The sequence below is a fragment of the Corvus hawaiiensis genome, chromosome 1 (genome assembly GCF_020740725.1).
Source record: "Corvus hawaiiensis isolate bCorHaw1 chromosome 1, bCorHaw1.pri.cur, whole genome shotgun sequence".
Classification (NCBI taxonomy): Eukaryota; Metazoa; Chordata; class Aves; order Passeriformes; family Corvidae; genus Corvus; species Corvus hawaiiensis.
Genome location: NC_063213.1, coordinates 51295431 through 51315548, shown reverse-complemented (window position 1 = coordinate 51315548; position 20118 = coordinate 51295431). Strand labels below are relative to the sequence as shown.

General features: G+C 36.5%; 1 protein-coding gene across 3 annotated transcripts in view; it reads right to left on the bottom strand.

Moving 5' to 3' along the window:
- Positions 1 to 20118, bottom strand: part of AGMO (alkylglycerol monooxygenase) — a 226441-nt gene that overhangs the window by 30318 nt on the left and 176005 nt on the right. The window contains exon 13 of one of the 3 annotated variants that reach the window (XM_048304362.1): positions 782 to 2148. The exons of the other annotated variants lie outside the window; for them this stretch is intronic. Within the exon in view, the coding sequence (XP_048160319.1) occupies positions 2068 to 2148 (81 nt within the window). The 3' untranslated portion in view covers positions 782 to 2067. Of the gene's footprint in view, positions 1 to 781; positions 2149 to 20118 lie in introns of those variants that run through there. 3 annotated transcript variants of the gene reach the window in all.

Below are 20118 nucleotides of genomic sequence, written 5' to 3'. Positions count from 1 at the left end.
TAGCTACTGAAAGAACGGTGCAAAGGTGTTTCTAAGAGCTTGTCTCTGAAACTCTCTTCACCAAGAAGGGCAAATCCAAGCTTTCAGTCTGTAGCCAAAGGATTGCTTATACATACCCAGTGATGTTACTGTAAAGCACATGAGTCTTGGACACCCACCACAAGTCTGTTCAAGCCTTCAGCCAGAGAAGCTGCCCTCAGACCCTACTGATCAGTATGCAATGGAAGAATGTTGTTCCTCTCCTGCACCTTGCTTTCAAACAACCTATACACTATGGCAAGTCCATGGAAATAGGAAATTTGGATCTAAAAACCCTTGGAAAAGTGGAAATTTGTTTGGCCCCTGCTTTAAAGACTAGGTTGTCCTCATCAGACACTCATGTAAATACATGACATTCACTACGACAGCTTTAAAATTAATTTAATTTTACTTAGTTCTTCATTGTTGTCCCTCCAAAATTGCCACTTTTCAAATGCAGAAAATATTAAATTTTTTTCCTGTTCCTGTCTCTTTGAAGGATTTATTTTGATAAGGAAACTGACTTTCAATATGATTCTTTCTTATGTCATATTAAACTGACCATGTCATCATTAAAAATTTGGAAAATATAGGTGCACTAGCTTACAGGGCCACGTAAGAAGTTTGTGGATTTTCTTGTACTTCTGGAATCAGGTTCTGCTATTTTTTAAATAACATATTAAATAACCTATCAAATAACCTATCATTAAGGCTCCTTGTAACCCAAGCATTTTGAAGGTTCTATTTTACAATCAAGATGATATTATCACTAGACATTGCAACAATTTTATTTATATAACATTAGTGTGTTTCTAACAATTTATTGTAAACATCCAGTTACATAGACAGTGGCATCCGTTACACCTAGAGACTGAAATATGGGTTAATTAAACGTAGGCTATGTGTCTAAACCTGAGATGTCTGTTAGACAGCCATTAACATCTTAAAGGAAAATGAAATGGGTAAAAAAAACAGAACACAAACTCATTTTTAAATCCATGTACTATTACTAGTTTGAAGCATCTAGGACAGACTTCATTTTTGAGCTACTTGACTTTGAGCACTTCTAAAAGGTTTGGAGCCAAAAAAAGAGTTGGATGAGTGTGAGGAAAGAAAAACAACTTAGATCCAGTATTTTTGCCAGTCCTGCTGTTTGGAGACTCCCTCCACCATTTGTATTTAATTTTCCTATCTTAGTACAAAACTTCTTTCCAACAGCTCCTGAAAGACAAGACATGCATCTCCCCTGACATCACCCGTCAGGAAATTACCAGAAATTAAGGGCTCAGCCTTGCAAATATTTTGTCTTGTGAGTGAGTGTCAGTGGGATACCCACGTGTAAATCCTGGTTTGATCACTATCTAAAGTTGGCAATGCAGGTGTATTCCGTAAATAACTCAGCCTAAACTGCATGTCTGCATTGTACAACACATACATCAGCCAATTTTATTGAAGATGCTTCAACTCATACTAGGTTGAGTTATTTTATCGTGCTGTTTTTAATAATTTTCTTGCCTCAACTACTCATCCTCATGTAGCTGTATGTTATGAACACTGAATTGGGCATGACATGGAGATTCTCACGTAATTCAATCATTACAGAAAAAAATGACACTCACATATGTTTATATTTAGCCTCAATAAGAAGACAGTCAATCACTTTATACCAGGTTACATCAGATATGATTTTAATTATTCCTCTTGTGAAAAATACTTTTCACATATTATTACTAACAAAATCACTGCAAAAATGAAATTAGTTTTACATGTTTTCTAAGAATTTGTAATCCTATGAATGTAAAAATCTATGCTGTGAATGAATATTTGATTTAAATTGGGGAGAAATTAAATATTTCTTTAAAAAGCAAATAAAAATGAATATACCCCCTTAGGAATCTTTCAAACATCCAAACAAAAATCACAAATCTCTCGTATCTTAAGTGAACTGATTGCAATTCAGCATGATTCATGGTTGATTAATTCCGAGGAACTTAGACAGTTATTCTAAAGTGCTGTTTCCATATTTGAGGTGATGTTAGATCTGCTCTTTCAGTGGTGTTTATCTTTGAATGAAGTGATCTGCTTCATAATTTGGATTCCCCAGAATGCAGCACAGAGGGAAAACAAGACCTACAACACAGAATTTAGAATGAGAATGAGAAACATTATATGATGTTTGTTTGGTTGGTTTTTTTGGTTTTTTTTTTAGTTCTATTGATCTGTAAACATAATGAATGGGTGAAAACAGAGAACTTGAGTAAAAAAAATACAAGAATTCTAGGTATATGATAAATTCACTTTAGAAAAATATGCTTTCTTTTTTTTACTACTCCTTATTGTGGACATTCCTGTTGAATTTTGACAAATGGTCTGAAGAATGCTGACACTGTAAGTTGCATGATAGGGTATGAATAAGCTTAAACAGGATCTACAGCAAAAGAAATATTCTTACTGCAGTACAACACATCAGTACTTATTCCCCAACCTGCTGTTTATGATGAGATATAAGGTAGATTGAAAACAACTTAAAAGCTCAATTCTCTTTATCTTGTCCTTGGCTCTGTGCAATTTTATTTTTTTTATTTGGTGAATTTAATGAGAGATCTAATAAATTTTTTTCAAAAGTTTATATGCTGAAAACTGCGTTAGGATGAGTAAGAAAAATTTCAGAGTAAAATCTATATCAGGTAATTGCTCTGTCTAGAACCCACGATGGAGCAAGATAAAATGTGTGTGCACATGTGTGCACGTGGTATTTTGTATTTAAAAATTTCTGAAAGAAACTTTTGTCTTTCACATAGAAAAATTTCTTTTATTTGGAATTGCAAAATTAAGGAAATTGTTATTGGTTACTGAAGTGAATTTTTTTCTGTGAGTGAAACAAAACAATTTGTTTATACTGAAAGGTTTTTTTAATCCTGTCATTTTTTGTTAGAAGAAACAGAAAATTTTGACAAGGAATTTTTGAGTCAGGTTGTAATAATTCTTTTTTTCAGGTCAATCTGCAATCCAAAGGCGCTGACTAGGAGAGCTCTAATTTTAACATTAACATAATTTAACATTCAATATTTAATAATGCATGGCCCAAAGTTCTACTTCTGTCTTCATCTACACAGTCTCTCACCGAAGTACATGGATCAGAATGTCCAACATAAATAATAAATTACCATAATACCCAAAAAGTACTAATTTTTCACTCAGTGAAGGCAGTGTCTGCTCTGATCCCTCTCACACTCTGGGACAGGTACAGGCTTCATGCAATGTGTACATTAGGTGTATGCTATGCATGCTTAGTAGCACAGGATGAAAACAGCACAACGTAGGAGTAAGTAGAATTCAAAATAAAATCAAAAACCCCCAAGTCTCATTCAATTCTTAACGAATTTCAATTATTTTCATTGAAGGCTTTAATTCTACTTGAGCAGAGGTAGGCTGTCTACTGTGTTTAAAACTTCTGATGATGCTGTTGGTGCTGTAGTCGTAGTCCTATTTGTAAGAAAGACTCATAAAATTCTCACCAAAAGATTTTTTGTAAGAGTTTCAGACTTCAGGTATGAAAGATATAAATTCTTTTTATTTTCTTTCATTATCACAAATACCTAATAAACCTGCATAGCTCTATTTTTACAGATATGGAAAGTCTTTTTAAGCAATACTGCAGTCACACAGTCTGCTTCTTTTGTGAGATAGTTCTATGCTGAGATGCTCTGCAGAAGAAATCTAACTACAAATAACTATCTGTATTTCTGATTTGGCTGTTATGCAATTGAGATGAGTGTAAATCATGATGTACATAAAACAAGGACTTACACATAACATTCTCTTCATAACTGTGGAAAAATTCTTTGTCATGCTATCTCCAGAAACAGAACTTATCCACTTGTCATAATTAGTACTTCTTTGACACATTAATAAACTTCTTTCATTCCTCACCTCAGAAATTTCCCTCCTATTCCTGGAAGATGCATTAAATATAGAACTATTTCATTTTCAGAAGAAGCACATTTAATGACTGAGGTGCAGGGTATTTGTAGGGGATTAATGACTGTTGGGAGATGATGATGATCACCTGAAGAAGCACAGCCATGGGCCATTAAACCCCAGGAAATGTCCTCAGCTAAAGATGGTTATTGCTATTAGAGCCCGAAAATGAACAAAATATCTCAGGTGAACTTCCCATTTTTAAATGAAGTGATGCAGTTTCTTCTTTGTTAATTAAATTCTTTATTGTGAATTTCCTAAAGCATGCAATCAATGCTTGTGGGGGAGTATTTCAAATTGCAGTTATTATATCCAGAATAGAAAACCACATACTGCACACTGTGGATCTGCAAAACTAGTTTGGCTTCACAATTCTACAAAAGTATTGATTCACTGCCTATCAATGTCAGGACTGCCAGTACCTGATGGAAATAACGCATTCAGGAAACAATAATGCTGCAAGGTTCTGGGGAGCGGCGCGGTTAAGAAAAACCCAAACATCAGGATAAAAAATTAAGGGGCCACATCCTCGCTTGCGTGAGAGCAGTTCTGGCTGCCTCTACTGCTGTAATGCTGCCCTGCCCTGAACAGAGCCAGCTGTATGGGGCTACCAAGCAGAAACTTGCTGTGTAGGTTGGAGTTCAGTTTCTTTTGATTGCTGCTACATATTTCGGAGTCACAAGGCTTGACCCACTTGAATGAACTGTGCAATCAGGTGATGTCAGGAATGGAAAGCTGAGACGATACGTGCCAGAACTCTGAGCAGACAATAGTGTGGGCAGCAGGAAGCAGAGCATTCCACCAGGCAAGTTCAACTATAGTTGACCAGTATTTTTCTAATGCCCTTGGGAAAACATATTTCCTGAATCCTATGTGCAGATATTTTGTATTTTCTACTCAACACTCTCATATGCTAACAGGTTAGGTTTTTTTCTTGGTTGTTCGGTTTTGGGTTATTTCACTTTCTAAATTATTGTCACAGAAATTCTCATTCCTTCTTATATTGCCCAAACCCACTAATATTTTTCCTTTGATAAAAGTATTCACATATCAGTTTCATATTTCAGCCAGTTTTGAAATAAAAAGAGAGAATTAAGTAGTATACCTTTTTCTTTTTTTACACTGAAAAAAGTTCCCCCACAAACAATATGACATATGAACAATAGTTTCACTTCTGTCTTAAAGTGAAAAATTACTGTGGACAGTAGTCATATATGGAACAAGCCTAAAAGCAGAACTTCTCACAACCCTATAGTTAAATGCAAACTTTTTGTCACCTTAATATAAACACTTGTTACATTTACCTGTTCGAGTAACTACAGATTAATTATAGACTGTCCTTTAGACTGCTGGAAGAGTACAAATATTTATATTCCCTCCTTTCATACAGTCTATTTCCATACAGCCCATGTTCTCTCCCTGAATAAGTCTACAGAAATGCAAATAACATTATTCACAAGAACAAAGATGGCTTAACTAATGGATTGACTGCAGGACTGAGTCTGCTCTTCACAGGAAATTCCCACTGGAGCAATTGAAGTTTATTAGGCTGTAAAGTACTTTAAAATCATTAGCTAAATTCAGGCACCCACTTCTGCATGATTAGCTTTGTTACTGAACACTAATGTTGTTTTCTGCCATTTTCATTTTGGTAATGTCTTTGTATATCTGAGATGCCTAGACATGTTGTCTTTCCTCTTGTAGATTTCATCTGGATAGAATTAGAAGGGTTTAGACATTGGTCTAAAAATGTAGACAAATGTCCAAAGATAGTTCTGCTTTAAGGAGGGGGAAAAGTCTCGAGCCACACCACCTCAGATCCTTTCCAACCTAAATCATTCAATGATTCTCTGACATTTCGCAGAGTCTGGCCAGGCATGTTCACTCCAAATTCTGCTGCAGAGGCAATCTGCAACCGTTATTAGGAACTTCTGGGGTACAACACCATATGAATGGGCATGTTTATTATATTGAATTCTCTGAACACCTCTGTGCTGGATAATGTATTCTTAGCTCTGGAGAGGGCTCAGTAAGATCAGCACATCCCTATAATTCATTAAGTTTGCTGTTCACATCATAAAGTGAACCTCGTACTGGCAAATATGATAAACAACTAGTCCTCTTAATGTGATGCTGAGAATTGTCAATGTGATGTTAGAGTTGTTGAACTGATACTACAAAACAAACATGATTAAGGCTCTTTCTATATTCTTTATATACAAATTTGGACATGGCTTCTTCACAGGCACAAGACATAATTTCATACCATCAATAGTAATGATAATGTGAGTTTTAGACTTTGAGAAGGCTGTGTCTGGGTAATGTCACTGTCCTTTCCAGCTAAGGATGGAGATCACAAACTGATACAAAGGTTAAAAAATTGCCAATATCAATAACAAAATGGTTGAACAAACTACTCCAGATTTCAAAAGTACCCAAATGATGCATTTTTCACAAATACCATTTTTCCCCCCATTTCTCTACAGAGGGATGTTACAGGTTCTGAAATACACAGAGACAGAAAATCTATGTTTCAGAAGGCAGGAAAGAGGTTTACTATTTCTGGAAGTCAGGAGTTGGATAACAAATGCATGGATCTTTTTTCTCAGTACAAAGTTTGGAGATGAGCAGTCTGAGGCTAGTAGAGAAATGCCATGACATTAACAGCAAATCCAGGAATCACTAATCTTGTACAGTGCACAGTTCAAGAAGATTGCACTATCAAAAAAGTTGCAATACTAACAGATGGAAAGGGAAACTAGGAAACAGGAAGGTTCCTCCTCCTCCTCTGTGTGTTGACTACCTTATACTTGGAAATATATGCAGAAGAAAGTGGGAAACTGATTTTTTTTTTTTTTTTTTTTTTTTTTTGTGAAGGAACTGTGGATACCAGGGAACAGGGACAACTACAATAATAGTGGTTTCACAGCTTATGTTATAGATTTCTTTCAAAGTAGCAGATGTCTGGAAATTCCCCACAAGGGTTCATGACACACATTCAGACTACTGGTGCAGCAGGTCTCACAGATCCAGCATGCCCCTGACCTAGAACAAAGTATTTGATGTCCCTGCTCAGGGACAGGGTGCAGACAAGGTGGAACCAGACTATCTTTAAAGGTCCCTTCCAAGCCTAACTATTCTATGACTCTATGAGAAAATGGGACACACACAGGATTTAGCCAAGTATCTTCAACACCCTCAAAGCATATTGTTAGTTCACCACAATGACATGTTCTTTTATGACATATCTCATTGGTTTTATGCTTCGCTATTAACAAATAATGAAAAAACAATAGGGAAGAGATATATACATCTCCATTTTATTCTGTTAAATGTTTTAAACATTCCTTCTTTTATTAAAATATGGTCTGAGACTCTAAAGCTAGATAATGCATGAAAACACAGGCTGCGAAAGCCCACATACCTTAAAAGGCTTATATTACCTACCCAGGAAAGACAAAGAAAGATCTGGAAAAAGAATATCTATTTCACAGCTGGACACATCCCCAGTACGAAATCAAGTGCACTGCAGAGATGCCTGAGCTAGCAAGCACATAAGCTGCTAAATCTCTGCACAGCACCAGCTTGACTCTGTCTTTCCTGGCATTGCACACAAGCTAGTAAGTCACATTCCTCAGTTAAATACATGGGGATTTTTATACAGGCAGTGCTATTGCAGTTATATTTAGACCTAAAATGGCTTATGTGCAAGCAGCATGTTATCTGGCATCATGTCCTTCACTCAGGAGAAACCAGCCCACTGCCTCTCAAATCATTTGTGTAGATAAATGTATCCTGTTGAACTGTTACCTATGAAATACCTTCTCTCTTGAGTCACAGAATAATTCACAATCTAAGCACTAGGATTAGGAAGATTTTACCTCATTCCCCAAAAGACAAAAAAAGTTACTGAAGTGGGAAGCTTTCCTGTCAGTCATATGAATAGAAATTCCAAAATATGTTAATAATTATTAAATCTTCACCTTGTGATGAGCTAATGCAAGCTGAAGGCAGTATCAACATCGCTCTCATTAACATGTATATAAACTCTGCATCTCTTCAGTATAAAATATGTCTTATAGTATTTTATTGAAACATCTGAGAATACTTTCCACAGTGTTACCTAATTCCATCTTTAAATTTCTAGATCATCCTAAAATGTTTATCTATTTCAAGATGACCTCAAAGTAAAACCATGTTAAACAGAAAAATCCTTTTTATCATTTAAAAACATTTAAAAATAACTTCTGAACTAAGCCTGTGTCACTGTTTTGCAACTAATTTCCAAAAGAAGAAATTTAGTGTTTAGAAATTAGCAATTATCACCTGATCTTAAAAATTTTGTAAAACATGTGAACAAAATTTACAATTTGTTACACATTCTATAGCATAACAGTATTTTAGAGTTTCTTTCATACTGCTTTAGTTTTATTTCTGACAAAACAGTTCTGAAAAACAAGTTCAAAGACCAACAGTTTCAGAAGACCTTAATTCTGAATGTCTCTTTTTGTATTTTAAATGTTATGATTTTTTTCAGCCTCAATTTAACCCCAAATTTGAGAAACAAAAGTCATGGAAATTGTCTCAATTATTATATGATAAATCAACAAGTAAAAATAAGGTTTTCAGAAAAGTTAACAAAACTGACGGCAAAAAAAGATGAAAAACTTAACCAGTAAACTATACCAGTTTAATCTGTTGCAGGCTAACAGGCCAAATGAGATTGAGAGAGTTATTAATAGTCATTCATTGCAGAAATTAAATATTTGAGATAATCATGTCTCAGTTTGGCTAAAGTTGTTGAGTTTATTATCTTAAACATTTAAACAGGAGTTGTATCCATTGGGATGAAACATCTCATTTACATTCATGCATGTCAGAAGCTGCAGCATAATTGCATACACCCCACTGCATCACTTCTAGCTCAAACACAACTTGGAGGGTAAAACAGACATCTGCAAAGAAGCATTTCACTTCACAAGATATTATTTAATTTATATGTAAAGAATAGTTTAATCTTCCTTATTAAAAAAAAATATTAAGCTCATTTTACTTTAACTGATAGATTACTGCACAGATCTTATGTTTTATCAAATTTATATTGTTCTCTTACGCTTAAAGAATTGAATCCTTTTAAATTCAGTATTCTAAGTGAGAAAGGCTATACATATATATAAGAGTAAGGGTATATTTTTAAATGGTCATGGCTTTAAGAAATGTTTAGGTACCATACTGCTTAATCCTGCATTGAAGAAAGTTTTACTTAAAAGATGGGACAAATTCATTTAAAGGACCATTGCAGGAGGGAGCTCTCCTTTATGCATTCATCCTTGTTTGAAAATACAGGAAAATTACAGCTACAGAAAAAAAAAAAAAAAGTAGCTTGAACATGGAAGGAAAATTGCTAAACATAATATTGCAGAATTTGGACAGGATAGAACCTGGCTGTGTAACATTTTCCAAAGAGGCATCGACAGAGATAACTCAATAAATAGGTAATTCAATCTCTTCAATCCTTTCATTTTTATTTCAGTTTAACACAATCCTATACTGAAGTAATCCAGCGTCTAATCTCTCCATCATTAGCAGACATAAAATATTCTATATGCATGTTTCTATATGGATGCCTGCATTTCAGAGTGTGGCTGTACTGCCTGCAGGTGGTGAAGAGAATCAAGAGCACTCTGTCAGCCTGGAGAGCTCTGACAAAGGTGCTGCAAAGCAATCTCCACTCACTGGTATACTAAATATCCTCTTGAGAGAAGGTTGACTAGCTATGAGCTCCAAAATGGAAATTTTTCCATTGTGTGTGGGGAAAAAATATTAAAAAAGTAATCCCAGCCTTTAATTATAACCCACAGACATTAGATCACTGACGGGAAAAACTTTGCTGCAGATGTTGAAAAGACATGATGGGGAAAAGCTGGCTACTGTGACTAATGGCAGACGTGAAAGAAAGGATTAAGAATGTGCAGAGACGGATAAAACAATTGAGTGACAAGCAGAAGGGATTTCCAGTACAGCGGACAAACACCAGAGAAGTATTCAAGACAGACAGGGGAAGATCAAGGCTAAAAGTCACTCTAGATGAAGATTGCTCTTAAAGCCAACATGTTGTAAGGAGAAATTAATCCTTTAATTGAAAAATGGAGAATAGAGAAGGCTGTTCTCAGCACCAAAAAAATCAAACCAAATCAACAACCAAAATACCCCCAATTTCTGAATGAAGCAAGTGGGTCAATATTCATTAATAACATAAAGGAAAAATCTTGCCATAGAAGATGCATATCCAAGTTAAAGATAGAACACAGCCATCCAGCTCGCCAACCCTCTTTTGAGGCCAAAGGCAGTAAACTGTGACTGTCTTTAAGTTCAAGGAGAAGAAAAATTTGCTGAGGTTGATCCAGCCCTCCGTCCATCCCTTTACATAGAAAAGTAGATGTCCTGGCTGTTGGTGTCTCTCTTCCCTGCTCTCAAGACTCTCCCTGTGTGGTGGTTTGTTGCTCCTATTCTTGTCTGGGGAAACTCCCATTCATTCCAAAAACTCATCATCTTTCAATTATATAAAAGAAGTTGTTACTGACATTAACCACAGATGTATTCAAATGAGCTAACTCATTCATATTCCCACTTATTATGTCAAGAGAATATGGTTGTACTGTTCAGTTGGGTTAGAGAAAAAAAAATTAATGGAAGTAATCTATGTAACTTTTTACTAGGAAAACTAGGGGCTATGGTCCAAATGAAACTTCTGTATGGAGGGTGCAGAACTGAGTTGGAGAAGAAACATCCAGAAAGGAAGAATCAAAGATTATATCACAAAATGAATGAGAAATAAGAATTTTGATGAAAAAGCAGGCATTTATAACATATTCTAAAATATTAAAAAAAATTAAAAAAAGAAATATCTCTCTTTTCCTGGAATATGTGAGATGCATAATAGTTTTTTAAAAATCTGGAGATACTGAAGAAAACATGTAATTGAGTAGAGATGGCAGATACTAGAGAGAAACCAAATACACAAATATCCTGTGAAGAATAATCATTAAGGAGGAGTACATCAGAAAAAAACTGGAGTTAGAGTAGTTCACAAACAAAACATGTCTCAAACAGTGCTGATACAAAAAGATGTCAGTATCAATGTGAAAGATATTTACAGAAGCATTTATATATAACTATTATATAACGTATATATATGAGTTATATAAAAGAAGCATTTAATGTATTGATCAAGCCTACTGAAAGGTGGTGAAGTCTTCAAGGAAAGCATAGATAAGATGGATGTAGTCATGAAGTAGACTACAAGAATTATAAAAGGTGGACCTGTAGGAAAGCTTGAAGCAATTCTGCTGTGCATTCTTGAGAAAACAAACAAACAAACAAAAATACCCAGGAGGGGAATAAGATCAATCTTTTGACATGTAAAAGACTAATACAAAAAGAAAAGATGATAAGCTAGGGCTTAGGGTAATGGAAACAAAACTAGTATCTTTTGCAACTAAAATTTTCGTTAGATAACGGATGGCTATGAGGATGGCATAGCATTGGAATCAGCTACGTAAGGAAGCTGGTCTGCATGTGAATGGTTAGACAGGCACGTGTCTATCGTGTAGCGGTACTTGATCTTTCTCCAGTGCAGGATCTCGGCCAGTCTGGTATTTCTGTTTATTCACAATGAATACAAAAGCACTCTCCAACTCTAAATAACTTTTCCTCAGATCAACTTTGCCAACAGTGGTTAATAAAGATATGACTGCTTAGCACAGGGAGAAATCATGACTTAGCAACTATTCTTTTTCAATAACCAACCTTGTGCAAGACTTCACTGATTTCAATCTCGGATGTGGTTGTCACGTTAGTAAAAGTATCAAAAGCAGAATCTGATGCTTCTTTTCCTCAGTTTCTGGCATTGAATGGGGCTGAACCTGCTTCCCATCAGAGAAGGCATAGGACTATTATATTTACAGATCAGCTTCCATTGCCTCTTCTGACAATAGCTGCAAAGCCTCACGGCAGAAGCATGAGCTAATTTGCTCCTATTTTACGCTCAGCATACTCTACACTAAAGCCATGGGATTGCATAGTAAAAATCATTTGCTTTTAATACTGAAAGAGTAATCAAGTAGTTATGGTAAAAGCCTGGGACACTGGCCTATTCAATCTGCATTCTTTGCCATAGGTTATGCAGCATAGAGCAAGACATTTAATCTTTGCAGTTTCTTAGCTGCAAAACAGGCAATGAGTCTGTTTCGCAAAAAAAATAATTACTTTCCAAACCCTGTTTTGCTAAAATCCAACATAGTTGCATTTACTACAGTAATTTCTGAAAAGACAAAAATCTTTCAAAAAGGCGTGGATTTGGCCCTCTGTGTTTTTTTTCTCAGACAACCCTCATATCAATAATTATGGATCCTTTTTTGGTTTTTTTTAATCTCCAAAATAATGTACTTGTATAAACATAACAGGCTTCCTTAAAAATCAGATAATTGCACACATTTCTTATGTCGCTCCAGCTATTGAGCAATCTGAGTTCCATAAATCATGACACTGACCACATGAAGAGCTAAAAATGGTGAGAATTTGTTTCCGTCTCATGATTGTATCAGTTTTAAAAAGTCACAAATCACAATAATATGAACAATGGCAGAATGCTGGAAAAAATACCAGGCTTCATTGTTATAGCAAATTTTTGGTTGGGTTTTTGTTTTGGGGTGTTTCCCCTGCTACACTGAACCCTGCATCAAAAACCATGTTGTGCCCTAAATATGCTCATCTTGGAAAGGCAACTTGGTATTGTTGTATTTGTATGTCAAAGGGAGGACTGAAGTCTCAACAATTGTTAACCTCTCCCATGGTGAGCTAATAAAAGGTCAGAGACCCACATGTGGCTTGCAGCCTGGGGAATTTCTCTCAATGTTCTGCCAGGGATGGGACTGCCTGAATGACTTCTCTCATAAGTTTTAAGCCATAAACTGCATCCTACTTGGCTTGCTGTGCCAAAACTGGACCCAAGGGTATTCAGAGTCTTTGCTGATGGGAAAAAATGAGTGCTTCCTATGGAAGCCACAGCTGTTTTCCTGAGAGAGAGAGCACAGATGCTCAAATATTTCTCTACTTTCCATTTCTGACTACCTGTTCTGGCAGCAGTTCCAAGAAAGGGGAAGGACAGAGGCAGGCATCCAGCTGCTTTCAATAAACCTTGGCAACACATGTAGTGAATGCCTAAACACTAAAAATGTTCACAACCAATTTTTTTCTGGATTTCAAACTATAAAAAAGTGAAAGCATGCACTAATGCTCCCCATCTTCCCATTTTCAGCAGAAATTTAGTGATCAGGACAATAACCCTAGTTATGAAAGCAGAGACTATTTACCACTGAAAAGAGATCACTCACAGAAGTGTGCATTTGTATGAAGATGAATATACATACACAGACATTGAAGAGGATATATAAAATACATATATCCTATGCATTTTCTAGAAAGATTTTTTTCTTCCACCAGACAGTAGGCTGACTCTCATAATATGGATTTGATTTTGCATTTTGGGGCCACAGTTATCCCCAGTGTAACTCTGAAGTCAAAGAAAACACTTATGCAAAGTTATATTATACATTGATTTGACCCAGAATTGTATTTACATCAGCTAAATTACATTAGGATGTGGCTTATGACACTGTTCAGTAACTGTTCAGTATTTATTCGTACCTTCCATTTTTTGCCTATACATACTGATATCCAAAGATCCTTTCATAGATATACTTGATCAAAAGTCTATGTTTTTGCTCAGGACAGGTTACATAGCTGGTTTGAAGCCTTTATACTGGCACTGTTCAACACATTTCTCCAATTTTACCTTTTGAAGTATTACTGAAGTATTTCTTAAATGGGATAAATTAGTCCTGTTAAAACACAGTAAACAAATGTAAGTGGAAAGTGAATAGCAGATAGATACAGCTGGTAAGTAAACAGCAGAACAGCACATATATGACTGCAACCCCCCTGGATTTAATGGTTATTCATTGCTCAATTAATCAGCAAAAGCACTCTCAGTTAAGCTTATAGCTCACTGGTTTATTTGCTTATTTTAAGGACATCTCTGTCCATCTCATTCATAGCTGCACCTGTTTGCAACCTGCAGTCAGTGCCTGCCCCTTCTGTCATAGCCTTTTTGCTATGAAACGAAAAAAACATCTGTCTATCAACAAGGGAAGCAAGCAGATGAACACTGATGTCTGCAAAATCTTTGAGAAAGTGCTTTGGGAAAGAGTACCTCTATAAAAGTGGTAATTTTCCCAACAGACAATCAAAAGGGCATTCTCCTCACAAGACATCTGAATGATGTTCACTTCAAGACCCTCATCAGGCTACTTGAACAGCCACTGACCATTCTTCCTCTGGGCAATCCCTCTCCACCCCATTGTTCATCGAGACCTTTCATTTACATCCAATCCCCCACATTTTTTGGGTTTTATGTATTGATTGCTACCTAGACACCAGATACCTTTTTCTACATCAGCTCAGTGATCAAACTAAATTACCAGTGTTCTTGCACTAAAAGCCAAGCTGCTCTCCTAGCCAGTACATTCCCCAGACAGAACAGCTTTGGCCTGACAGTTTCTACAAAGGTGCTCCTGTTGATTGTCTGAGCATTCCTTCAAACCAGAGAAGCTTTAAAACTGTTGAAGGCAAGTCCAATGTGGAAGATAAAATATTTCTAAAGCATAAGGATAAGAAGTTAGATCTGCTGTAGGTGGTGATCTCTTAGCTTAGCCATGTAGGCTTCTGCTCCCCACTTAGAAGCCACCAGCAAGACGGACAATGTATGAATCCGTCTAGGAAAGAACAAGAGGAAGAAAGTGGTTTTACTTGACCAAACCATGAGAAATCAGCAAGTCTGAGCTTTTAAGAAAGCCACAAATTCAGAAAAAGATCTACTGTATCTAAGCCACACCTTGCCTAAAACTCTTCAGAGAAAGGTGTTATGGTAATTTTGCTGCCTGTATCATACACTAGAGTTTGATTCTACCATGTCTCATTTACTCCTCTGCAACTCATGTATTGCACTTCCAAAAGAATCAGTGTCTGACCTTTCTGCTTTCTTGTCCCATTATTTGTGAAATAGAGACTAATACTTTAGCAGCTAAAAAGTGAGCAATCCTCCCTTTTTTCTCCAAACTAATTGACAGAGGTATTTAAAAATGTTAGGTGTCTGCCCAAGATAAAGTGCCCCTTTGTGACAGTAAGAATCAATCCCTACCTATTTAAATGTAAGAATGTCACCATTTTCAATTGTTCATTAAGAATCAAAGAGGTTTTTTTGATGACTAATTAATCTAGGTAATAGTACGTTTATCTCTAGTTTTAGTTTAATTACTTGAAATATTTTGCTGTGCTAGCTCTTTTAATTATTGTCTACTCTTAAATTAACTCATAATGAATCCTTCCACATTTATTGAAATTATCCCATTTTTACATCCTTCAAGCTTTCTCAGAATAGAAGCTTTTTGCAGTTATACATCAGCCATATCATTATTTCAGCAGTGCTATAAAAACCCACTGCTTTTTCTATTTTGTGTAAGCCTTCATACTTAACTACTGAGTCATACAGAAATATGGAAAATAAGTGTATTATCATTATAATCATTAGAGCAAGAAAGTGAAAGGAAACATGATTACGGAAGTGTAGACACAGTTCTGACAATTCATATATATGCATATACATATATGTGATATAGGAACTAATCTTACAACCCTTACTCACAAAATAATGTTACTGAAGTCTATAGGAGGACATACGTCAAAAATACAGCCTGAAAGCCTGAAAGAAATCCACTGGTTTTTTCAGCTATGAGAACAAATATTACACTATAAAAAAAAATTATGTCCAAACGAGTAAAATAGCTCAGCAACAAGATAATCTTATAGAATAATTATAGGCACATCTGTAGTGATGACAGATAACAGAACCTGAGGAGAGATTATTACAGACAACCTGGAATATGGCATTGAGTCTTATGATTGTTAAAGAAAATACTGTCAGATACCACAATATTAGTCTCTAAGGGGATTTATTACTGATACCATAATGACACTATCAGAGAACAGACTTTTTGAATAAAGGAGAAGCTAACTCCTTAAAAAATGTACTTAAAAGCACCTCCACCTGCCTCTAACAGGAGAAAAAGAAATGAATGAGCTACCTATAGATTCAAAAAAGCTTATTGCAGCCTACAGTTTTATGTAAATGCATTTAGGAATAGAGACAAAAGTGAAGAACCAAACAAGTCTGAACACAGACACTGTATTTTTGAATAGACAACCATGAGCTCTTCATTAACTAAACCCACACAATTATCTAATTTAGATGAATAGGTTTGTCCTATCTGTAACTAGCAGCTTTCTGTGGTAGTTTCTCACAGGGCTGATTCGAATCCACAGATGAGGAACTGGATCAATTTGCATTACTGCGCTCATCAGGCTATGAGCCATGCTAAAATACTGAGCAACTGGAGCATGAGGAGTGACTTCTCTGCATCCACACAGGGTGAGAGCTGGAGTATCTTCCAAAAGGCTGCAACAATGGTAAAGGCCACTTTCTGATGGTATTAGGTTTCCAAACAGGCCTTGAATGGGTTTATTGTAAAGTTGTTCTCCCACACACATTCATAACAAGAACATGTAATAACTGAAAACCAAAAAATTTATTATTCATAGTTTTGTAATTTTGCTGAGTGGTTTGTCAGTCTTATGAATTCCAAGTCTATTGATTACTATGTGAATTTATACTCAGCACTGAAATACAATTGTCTGGAAAATGTGAGATAGAAAGAAGTAGCATTTATTTATATGTCTTTAATATAGCTGACCCATTTTAGAGTAAAAAGACATATGCAAAACCAATTAGACCTATATTAATGATTTGATCTCCATAAAGCCATATTCTCTTTATGAAGTACTGTACTGGAACATAATTTAAAAAAACAAATCAAATAAGAGTTCCATTCTGATGATGTAAAACCTTAACCAGGGAACTGTGCAGAATGTGTGGTTCATTAAAAATGAAATAAAATTTGTAGTATGACACATATCTGGATTTAGGAAATAATGGTGAAGACATATATATCTACCATTATTCTGTCAAAATAAATAATGGTGAAGACATATATATCTACCATTATTCTGTCAAAATTCACTGAGACTCATGTGGAATTGATACTACTGAAGCCTATTACTGAGATAAGCGGAGGAAGAACTTATCAACCTAAAAGATCTAACTCTGGATTTGAGTTTGCTTTCTTGGATTTTTTTGCACTAAAAAAAAAACAAAAAAAAAACCACCAAAAAACCCAGTTGGAAATGATTTATCTCCACAAAAAACTTTGCTATGTTTGTGTAAGGTATGTTAAGATTTGCAAAAATAATTCAATTAATACATTTCATCCCTTTTGCTATACAAAAATCTTAGGCAATAGACTTATTAATCAAAATTATTTGGCTATTTCTCTGTGGATTCTGCTTTTCCTGCAGATCACATCTTATTACAAATGCTTGATGTGCCTGCATCATTCTATTAACTCGATTTTATCTTTGTTAAACACACATCTAACCTTGTATGAAGACATCCTATTTTATTCCAGACATCTAACTTGTAAAAACATGACAACTTTTGGGAAGGCAGTCCCAGAGAAGCCTCCAAGAAGAGCCTCTCCTCTCTTGAGTCCTCCAGTTGAGCCCATCTGGTCCATCAAGTCTAATACAATACTTTTTATAGCTACTGGTAACTGGGCAAAATCACACACAGGTTTAACGGTACCCAACCATGCTGATTCTTCAGCTGATATAATCAGATGGAAGTTTACAGCTTTGTTGACTGGGAACATTCTTTGGCATAAACATTGAATTCTCCTCGAAAAACTGGCCGCTCATGGCTTAAATAGACACACTATTTTCTTGGTAATTTTCTGGATGACGGGTCCCAAAAAAATGGTGGAGTATGGACTTATATCCAGCTGGTAGATGGTCAAAAGCGGTGTTCCTCAGGGCTCAATATTAGGGTCAATTTTGTTCCATATCTTTATCAACAATCTGAATGAGGGGATCGAATGCACCGTCTGTCACTTTGCAGACGACACCAAGATCAAAGGCAATGTTTGATCTGTTTGAAGGCAGGAAGGCTCTGCAGAAAGACCTGGACATGCTGGATTGATGGGATGAGACCAATTGTATGAGGTGAATCTTCAAGAAGGCAAAGTGCCCAGATCCTGCACCTGGGTCACAACAACTCTAGGCAGTTCTACAGGCTGAGGACAGGGTGGCTGGAAAGCTGCCCAATGGAAAAGGACCTGGGAGTGTTGCTCAACAGCTGGCTGAACATGAGCAGCCAGTATGCCCAGGTAGCCAAGAAGGCCAATGGCATCCTGGCCTGTATCAGCAACAGTGTGGCCAGCAGGACCAGGGCAGCAATTGTCCTCCTGCACTTGGCACTGGTGAGGCCACACCCTGAATCCTGTGTCCAGTTTTGGGCTCCTCTCTACAAGAAAGACATTGAGGTCCTGGAGCATGTCCAGAGAAGGGCAAGAGAGTTGGTGACACGTTTGGAGCACAAGTCCTATGAGGAGCGCTGGAGGGAGCTGGCGTATTTTTGGTCTAGAGGAAGAAGAGGCTCAGAGGGGACCTTATTGCTCTCTACAGCTGAAACGAGGATGTAGCAAGGTCTGGGATCAGCCTCTTCTCCCAAGAAAAAAGCAGTAAGACAAGAGGAAATGGCTTCAACTTGTGCCAGAAGAGGTTTAGATTGGAGATAAAGAAAAATGTCTTCACCAAAAGGCTTGTCAAGCTCTGGAACAGTCTGCCCAGGAAAGCGGTGGAGTCACCATGCATGGAGGTATTTAGAAGATATGTGGATGTGATGCTTACAGACGTGGTTTAGTGTTGGACTTAGCAGTGCTGCAACAACAGTGGGCCTCCAGGACCCTGGACATCTTTTCCAAACTACTGATTCTATGATTTTATGGACTGAGACTAAATTCCTATTTCCCAAGCAATAGCAAGCAGGTAGACCACTCTACCAGCACTCAGTCAAATAAAGCTCTGAGTTCAGGGAATGTTAGGTTGCTGTACAGAGGAAAGAGAAGACCTGCAATCTGCCATCACCAGGGCCAACATAAGGTGGAAGAAGCACCATTCAGGAAGAATCAACTCTTGTCTCATACACGAAGAGCAGCACAAGAAAGCTTATCTACTCGTATATTGAGTCAGTAATATCTTCTTAATGTCAAAAAGATTAAAAAAAGCTAACAGGTCAGCAACATCCCCATGTCGGTCTAAAATCCCTGTTAAGCTTACAAAAGTTAAAAAGATAGGCTCTTGGGACACATGGCAAATAAACATATAAAGCCCATTTGCCTCTTCCCCAGAACAGCAGTAGAACTCTCATAACTTAAATTTTGCTGCTCTCCAAAGGAAAATGCTCCTCACACACTGATGGTTATGATTCTCTTCATAATTCTCTCTTTTTATTTTTTCCTTTTTTCTTTCCATTGTTACACTTGATATCGTGCTCTTACATCAAAAATTGCACCACCAGCAACTATAAAAACAAACAATAACCCCCAGCTGGTTTTAGTTCTTCCCTCTTCAATTACTTTATCTTGTCACTCAGTCTCTGCTGGTACTTGTGTACTAATGCCTGGCCTGGCATCCCGTCTGTTATAGGAACTACACACATGTATGTATCCTGTATGAGACCCTTACCCCTCAAACCCAGTTCCCATCTTGGACAGCTCACATTGGACCAAATCTATGAATAGGTGGATAGTGACAACATACCAGAATAAATTATGTGGCAAAAAGGTCAGAAAGAATTTTAGCCAATTGAAAACAGTATTAAGGATTTATATACTCACATCATTAAACTGCTTTATAAGTGATATGTTGTCTTTAAAAAGGAAAAAAATGATGTCTTTACTTTATATTGGTATGCCATTGAAAGCCTGGCAGAAAACTGTGACTAAAAACTCAGGTTGTGTCAAAAGACCAGAAAGCAAACCAAAATAAAATATAAATAAACAAGTATTACAATTCGCCTGTATGCAAAGGGAACGTGACGGGTCAGTT